The sequence below is a fragment of the Sphaeroforma arctica genome (genome assembly GCF_001186125.1).
Source record: "Sphaeroforma arctica JP610 unplaced genomic scaffold supercont1.2149, whole genome shotgun sequence".
In the NCBI taxonomy this organism is placed as follows: domain Eukaryota; class Ichthyosporea; order Ichthyophonida; genus Sphaeroforma; species Sphaeroforma arctica.
This window is the reverse complement of record NW_014038409.1, coordinates 1-8426: the sequence shown is the minus strand read 5'-3', so window position 1 is coordinate 8426 and position 8426 is coordinate 1. Positions and strand designations below refer to the sequence as shown.

At 43.3% G+C, this 8426-nt stretch overlaps 1 protein-coding gene across 2 annotated transcripts; it reads right to left on the bottom strand.

The window, feature by feature from the left end:
- Positions 1 to 450: 450 nt before the first annotated feature.
- Positions 451 to 8110, bottom strand: SARC_12215. 2 transcript variants are annotated; one of them, XM_014293683.1, is made up of 12 exons: positions 7810 to 8110; positions 7097 to 7260; positions 6807 to 6939; positions 6169 to 6256; positions 5685 to 5843; positions 5140 to 5281; positions 4703 to 4819; positions 4295 to 4419; positions 3508 to 3624; positions 2504 to 2718; positions 1952 to 2162; positions 451 to 1586 (listed from the first exon to the last, which is right to left on the bottom strand). In XM_014293683.1, exons 1-12 carry the CDS (start codon positions 7965 to 7967, stop codon positions 1554 to 1556), a joined length of 1662 nt encoding a protein of 553 aa, XP_014149158.1. In that variant the 5' UTR covers positions 7968 to 8110; the 3' UTR covers positions 451 to 1553. The 2 variants fall into 2 exon arrangements, with proteins under 2 accessions (XP_014149158.1, XP_014149159.1); XM_014293684.1 differs by having other exon boundaries at positions 451 to 1351.
- Positions 8111 to 8426: the final 316 nt, after the last annotated feature.

The following is an 8426-nucleotide window of genomic DNA, read 5'->3' as shown; positions in this document are numbered from 1 at the left end:
TGTGTGTGTGTGTGTGTGTGTGTGCGTGTGTGTGTGTGTGTGTTGTGTGTGTGTGTGTAAATACATATATCCAATAATATATATATATATATATATATATATGTTTTATACATTAATGTATAGAAAACATTGGAATGATTAGTAGATGGATATGGGATGTATTGAAAGGTTCTCATTTTGTAGTTTGTATATACATCATGGTTCCGGAAGTCCCTCACTATGATAGTTCTAGAAGGCTTGATGTTTGTCATGATTATAAGAACCATGTGTCACAATTCGAACTGGTACAATAGACAAATACGAACGCTTCGGGTTATGATCCTTGAGAATAATTAGCCACGTTGCAGAAACACGTCCTTGGTAAACCACAATCACCGAAGTCGAGGCCTAAAAATCGATTCATATCAAAATATAGCATAGCCTCCTAAAACACAGATGAAACCTAAGACAGTTGGATTCGCAATCCGCTACCGCTTTGAGCACAGCTGCTGAATTCGCCAGGTCTTTAACGCTTGCGCCTGGTTTTATTGTCTCGACTCTATCCATATCTGCCTATTGAAAGAATAAACTGGAATTTCTCAGTCGTAAATCTTCTATTTGATGCTGAATTCAAAACACTATTAAACGACCAGCATAATAAGTGTACCTTTCTTGTGTGGTGAACGCTATATCCACTTGTACTGGCAAGGATATTTCACCTTCAATATATTTTGTCAATATCATCCTGATACACTACACACAGTTCCGTGACTGCCGATTTCTTCTCTTCACTATCTTCACACTACTAAATTGGGCCGTGGCTAGCACCGTTCTTTCGCCTAATCCACTCTTATATCAGTTTATCGTCGGTTGTCTTGGCCACATTACACACATTGATAGCTACAGCGTCAGTCAGATTCGCAGTAGAATCGCCATCGCTACTTACCCCGCTACCGCCTTGTCTCAACTCATTCACCCTCAAAACACTGTTCAAATCGCTCTCAATAGACATACGAGTTCCATCCCCTAAACTCTCCGCATCGATCGCACTTGATTCATTTAAGTCCACCATCTCTATTTTCTCGTCTTCATCGCATCTCATGATAGCGCTCTCTTTGCACAAAGAGCCCTTACTTTGGGAATGCACCTCGCTTGCAGTATCAGCCCCGATTGAGGCCACTTTATCGGGGGTCATGCCCGAATTCGTGCGCATTTGAGGCTGTGGTGATCGCAGCAGCTGACTGGTTGTACGCTGCAGCTTACTTGCATTGATAGCTCTCTTGTAGTCCTCCGTGGTGATTTGCATCAGTAAACCGTCGCTCAAGTCCGTTATGGCACGGAAATCGGGGACATATTCACCTTGCGATAGCGCCTGGGGTGCCAATTAACATCCGATAAATGTCAGGCATAGGCAATGGTACATTTTCTCGCGTGGGTGGAATTGAAATGGAACATCAGAGACCAAGCATGTGGGACTAAACCCCGCAATAAATAATTACGGAGCAGTATGTTGCTGTGTCCCAATATGCGTGTTTGCAACATGGAGCCAGTCCATGAGGCCATAACTACAGTGGCTAGACTAAACATAGGCAGTGGAAAGTGGTGGTCTGGTGGGCAGGCGACAAAGAAAAAAGAAAACAGGGTCAGCTTTTCCAGTTTACTAACGAGGTAGCCCTATCAAACAGCACCTGGCTGTCATATCACTAATGGTCTATGAAAGATACTCATCCCACCCTGTACAACACACACAGAGCTTCCAGTAAAAGCATAGCACCCGCCACATGCTAAAGCCTCCGCACGAACGTATCACACATAGACCGACGATATCTGGACACTCCATACATATTCATTATTTAAACACTTGTATTTCTATTCAGAAGCGAACGATCAAATTTACGGGCATAAATGCATTTCTGGCTATGATCAAAACAAACAAAAAAAACAAGGCTACACACTACGGGTAACGACGTACCTGGATACCCAGAGTGGAAAATGGCCCAGCATCGAATGTGAGACCGTCTGTGTTTGTAATGACTCTAACCCTACCCTCGAGGATCACAGTGAACACAGTAGTTTTTTTCCCAGACTCGTACAGCACACCTCTGCGCGCTCGCTCTATAGTCTGAGAGTCGTGTGCTTCTGGCCCACCCTCCCTCCTGGCAGTGTCGGCCAAGCCGTCTAATCTGCAACATCAAGGAAGAAATTTTCTTGGGTCGTGTGTGGATACAATTTGATATGCATTGACCATGCAATAAACTTATGTTTGTCGTGTATAGCTAATATAGTGCTGAGTGTTGATAAGAAGTGAATAACCAGGCATACTAAAGCATGGCACCCGCAATCAGTGAATGAGAGAGTAAACGTATAAAAGGCTTGCATACTTCAATGAGAAGGCGTATCATTCATGCACAAAGCGCCAATCAAATTAAATTGATGAGAAGAGCACAGAGCACCGAAATATTCGAATCCAAAACTAAAGCCTGACTATCACCACAGCACGATACAATCGTCGCCATGATATTACCTGTTAAATTTTCTGTACATTGCATTGTCGATCACCCGCTGAGCAATGGCACGCGTCATTGTACTCTCGCCAAAGAGATCGAAAGATGTTGTTAGGAACGACAGTATAGCCAACTTCAACTGACTGGACACGTGTTGTTGGTCACTTCCTCTACCGGAAAGGTCGTCGAAAGTTTGACCTTGAACTTTCCCCCCACTGAGATTGGTTGCTGATGCCTGTATGGCCGAGATACGTGCCGTGGTGAGGCGCATCAGTACATTTACGAATGAAATATTAGGCTCGTGAAGGAGGAGGATGTGCCTGAGCTATGATTGCGTAACACCTTTATGCGATAAGCCTGTACAAAGAGTCAACCTAACTTCCCACCAAGTGCTGAGCCAGAACACTGATACGAAAGTCTACCGGGGGTGCTCTTCCAGAGCAGTTACATAGTTTCTCGGTTACCAAGTTACCAGCTGACAGAAGTGCTGCAAATATATACAGGACACGCCTGAATTCACGCACTCAGTGACTGTAGCGTACACACATCAGAAACACTAGCAGCTCTGAGCTACATGGGAGCGGACACTCAAAACCCGCAGCATAAACAAGACAATATTTGTGTAAATGTGAATAATTTCTGTCAAGATTTCAATAAGGAGTTAAAGCGATAGCAGCAGCCACTGTTGAACAGGAACGCCGATACGGAAAAGTACCAACAGTGCTCTGCACGAACAGTCGCATAGTTTCTTAGTCTCTACATTTTCATATTTTCTTACATAACAATTCCCCACTCACAAGTAAGCATACTGATCTCCGACTGATAGGAGAAGCTCACACGTACATATACACACGCGCATGTTATTACCTATGAAACGTAAGCCTGTGCCTTCTTCAAAACTGTCATTTATCGTACATTCTCATTCACGTTCCGCAAATAGACTCTCGACTTCAAAGGTACAATTACATTACCCGAAACAAGCACGGATAGCATACATCCTGCAATGCTCAATAGGTAAACATACATGATCTTTATGACCCAGGCGAAGAGGGTTGCCATCACCCCTGGGGACGGGATTGCGTGTTATGTTGTCGGTAATTCTGTCTGTCTCGTCTACGATCTCGGACTGAATAATTTCTTCCTATGATTCAATAAAAAAGAAGGTTTATAAGGTTGAGGGTCTAGTCAGCTGCCGCGAGTGTGTGGTCGCGTTACTGAACAGTGTATTTAAGGAAACGATGAAGCATCATATAAACCCAAGAGCACAGTTGACGATCAACCAATGCGCATGCTCTGCTCGGTAACCAGCCGTCTTCTCCATGAGCTTACTAAGGAGAGTTGCTGCACACAAGGTACAGCACCTGCTGAGAACCCTAAATGACACACCAGGTCGCGAAAACCTACTACGAGATTCTCACGACAGAACGATGCGCGTCAAAGAATGCCTTACACACAATATACACAGCCTAGCAAAACTTAGGATCCGCATACGACCAATTCTCGCACGCTACTTCGGCCCCTGCATTTAGCTGCCGTTCCACTTTCTCTAATATCGGCAACTAAACCTCAATAGTTTAGGTGGTGTACAAACACTTAAGTATTTGGTGCACTTATTCCGCATGCAGTGCGTAAAACCAAGTATAACTAAATCTGATTCGCATATACTCAAATAGCCATCAAATCGCCACAAAATAATATTTTGAGGTGTCCACACGAGAATATAATAACTTTTGAGAATATTTGTTTCTGCTCGCGCGAAGTTCAAACCCCACGCTCGATTATACACAACACAGCCACGCGATTACACATACCAAGACGTCTTCGAGCGAGATCACTCCGACATTCTCATAGAAGGGATCCCCTTCACCTTCGTCGTTCACTTTCCTCACTACAGCTAAGTGACAGTGTCCAGACTTGAAGGTGCTGAGCATTTCATCTGTGTTTGTGAGGATAGAATGATGGTAAGAAAGTAGCACAGTTTGGATTCTTACGAACGTCAGGTGATGATGTTGTGATAGTTATAGCGTAGAAAGACAGCACAGCCCGGGTACTGATCGCAATGCACTGGGTTCGAACACATTGTACATTTAAATGTGTGCCATGGCGCTTCAAAACTAGAGATTTGCGCAAACTTGTCTTAGCTTGAGCACGTGGAAGCTACCAATGTGTACACGTGTTTAAAAATGTATGCTATATGTTATAATCACTTGCAAACATACCTAATTTAGTATCGTCGAACACGTATTGGAACGTGCGGTCATAGAATTTGATAACCGTGGACAGCGGCAATTCATCGTCCGGATCTACAAACGTCAAATCCTTGACGAATAGGATTCCTGTACGACATGACACAGCATCAAAAGCAGGCGAGGGTGTCAGCACTTGCCGTCATTTTTGATTTCATGTATTCATAGACTTGTGGTATTTCGAGATACGAAACCCGGAAAATCAATCGGACGCACCGCCATGATAAAAAAAAAGTATTTCGAAGCAGCGCCATCTTACAATAGTACCAAAGTCCGGAGTACACGGGAAACCTCTGACTCATTAAGTGTATATTGTATATTGGGCATGTGACATGCGTCTGTTCTTTGTGCATGTGCCACGTACAGTTTCGTTGCGATTAAACCATAAGACAAAGTAAACCAAAAATTACCGACTATTTTCTTAATGCCATAAGAGTCGTTCTCGTAGACAGGCACTCGACTGTGTCCACTCTCTACAATGAGTTTGAGCGTCTTGAAGTCAAGCCTGGCGTGTATCTCGATCATGAAAACATCCTGCATCGGTGTCATGATCTGAACGAAACAGGCGTGTGAGAACTTTGAGCTTGTGGCACACTGCAATGGAGGTATATGTGTATACCGTACGCCTCTAAGTAGACCGTACGCAGTATGTGTGCGGTACAATACCAAAAATGACGAGCTGTATAAGGGGTTGTGATTAACGGGCTTTCGAGCAAATACACGTGTGTATTCTTGTTCCAGAAGCACCCGAATGAGCATATGAGGAGCTGTTTCTACTCAACGCTCTAACTGCTCTCCAAGCGGGCCTGAGATGGTTGTCCCTTGATAGGGTCCGACACCCATTTAACGGGAAAATCGCATTGAATGTGGAACTCGTAATGACAAGTATATACTACGAATTGTGTACGCGATGTGCAGACTACTTGTTAATATCAGCGAGAGGTAAATCTTGTACCTGGCCAACGGTTTTAGTGGTGAAATCCAACACTCCACCAATCATAGCCATTTCGTCCTGATTTAGATTGACCTGTGAGCCAGTCAAGCGCACCAGCTCCTTCAGTTCGCGCCGACTGTACATCACTCCCAACTCACGACCCAGAACCCAGTCCAATATCTGCATAGAGAGCGTTCAAGAAATAGGACAAAGCTTAGATAACTTCATGAAGAGTATTGAGTGTACAAACTCGTTGCGCTACTTAAAATAGCTGGTACCTAGAATGTTGGTGTATCCTGTACCCCCGAATAGTTTTTGGTTTGAACACAAAATGAAATTTGATCGGAGACTGTCAGGAATTCGTATTCGTGTCAACATCCAACACCGATGTATTTGTCTCACTCTTGCGCTTTGTCATATCATATGGAAGTATTTGTGATATATATCGCGATGTGCGGAACACATCATGACAACAATTCTGATACAATGACTGACGCTAACCTACCTTACTAATGGGATATGCGATGACAAACATGAGCATGACGAAGAGCTTGGTGATGTAGATTGTCTTGGCGCCCACAAAGAGACCATGCCTAAAACGGTTGGTGAAAGAAAGACAAAAGCAGAAGTTTGAGTACTTGAGTTGAAATGAGAGAATTGATTATGTCCGCACATAACAATGTGGCTTGATGAGATGAGCTCGAAACAAAAAATAAAACCTGAAGACTCGAAACAAAAACCAAAACCTGAAGACCTAGCATATAATAAATTAAACTCGTGGCGCATCTGCCAGCCGGGCAAATATATCAACTGAGAATTTTACAACATACAACTGTGAATGTTCGCTCTCAGATTTTCGATGAGCCAATGTCATACAAAATCTTCTGAACTATACAAGTAGCTTGACACACAGCTCAAGCCATATATCGTGACATCTACTCATGAAGTCGTGACAGCAGCAGCAAGAATTGTACCCGTGATTGGACGCAACTTCTATCTCACCAAAGTAAAATCCAGATACTCATACCTAGAAGAACGATGTAGATGGGAAATAGACTAAAGGCAAAATTGCCATAGCAGTGCACGTGTATATAGATGCAAGTAAGCATACTCAATGGGCGAATGTCGCAAATAAACTCATACCTAGTACAGATTGATTGTGGAATGATTTCTCCAAACACGACGATTCCCGCTGTCGACAGAATGACGGCCATTACGCCCCCGCCAATGACTGACTCCAATATTATAGTCAGCGTGTTATTAACAAGGACGTTACCTGAGTGATATATGTAAAATAAAGAATATGAAGCAGCCGTTTGTGTCACTGCCTTAACTGCATGACATGAATTCACATATACACGCGTACATATGTTTTTGGAAGCGGCCGACTAGGGCAACAACAACATTGCAATAAAAGATTGATGTATACGTACCCAAGAGTAGCGTACAGAGCAGCAAATTTCCGTGTTTTCTGATAGGGTAGATAGTCTCTGCGTATTTTTTCTGTTGTGGTTCGCCAACCTTCATAATAATTTGTAACCCGGTAGTGTCGAGTGCCATCAGTCCCAAATTGAGCCCGGAAAACAAACCTGACAAGCTGTTGAATCGACAGATGAAATGCAGCAACTTGATTAGCGTGAAAACATACAACGCTACAATCGCCCAAACACAGCGCCCAAATGCAATATACTTCGATAATCAGCAGTCGAAGCAAGGATAAATATAGCTGAGCATACTGCAGAGACGTAGCGGCAAGACGTATCACGTAAATAAGCTTGAATAGCCCACAAAGCCGATTCCTCTCCGCCGCATGATCTCTCAAGCAAGCCTATAATGCAGTGCGCACATGCTAGCAATTGGAAACGGCCGATGAAGAATGTTGCGAACCAGTGCAGATGGGTGAAGTGGACACGAGACGTGCTTTACGGGACAAATTTACATTCATAACAAATCAAATACGCAGTCGGCATTCAGATAAACCGTACTCTACTAGTAACGAGTATGTGCAGCAAATTGTACCAATACAGACTACGGTGGCTTCACTAAAGTCTGTTGAGAGCCACGTGCTGTGTACGGCTGAAAAAAGATTGGATCTAAACCTTAGGCAGGGAACTAGTATAAAATCCAGATAAATACAAATACATACCACAGCAAGCCGAAAATGAGCAAGCAAGCAGCCCACAAAGGAGCGATCGGTGTCTCTTCTTCTTCCACGATCAAGGCGTACCCATTTGCCGCTGTTGCAACGAATGTATTGTTTACACAGAGATACAAGCTTCCAGGCTCGATGTCCTGGATCAGCATAGTCCCTGTCAGTCCATCTTGACCTACACTTGACAGATTTTCAGTATGAACGCTGTCTACACAGTCTCCGCTTTCGTATGTAAAGCCGACTGTTGTGCTGAGAGTCAAGCCGTCACCAAACACATTGACAGTATTCGTACCCTGTGTGAGAAGTAAGAGTATGTGAGAGGCGTATACACAAGAGCGTTTTCCCACTCGAAGCTGCAGATGATTTACTTTGTCGGAATGTGAAAAACCAAACGATACTATCGATCCCAACAAAACCTCACAGACACGACTTTTGACCAGCCCCAACAAACAATAAAGCAAATTGTAAGCAAAGTTGTCGGATAGACACACATACAGTCTATGAAAACTATTCGTGCTGACATAAATATGTTTGTGCCGTTAACAGTATATATGTATTTATAAATAAACTTTAATATTTATATAATATACTTATATATATAACGATATACT

Bases quoted from the DNA above. Each gene is read 5' to 3' on its own strand.
- SARC_12215 (XM_014293684.1), bottom strand. From the start codon at position 7,967: ATGCTGATCCAGGACATCGAGCCTGGAAGCTTGTATCTCTGTGTAAAC. The intron at 4,420-4,702 runs GTATGTTTGCAA...TCACAAACACAG, and splicing joins GTTCGACGATACTAAATTAG to ATGAAATGCTCAGCACCTTC. The intron at 3,625-4,294 runs GTATGTGTAATC...ATTGAATCATAG, and splicing joins TCTCGCTCGAAGACGTCTTG to GAAGAAATTATTCAGTCCGA.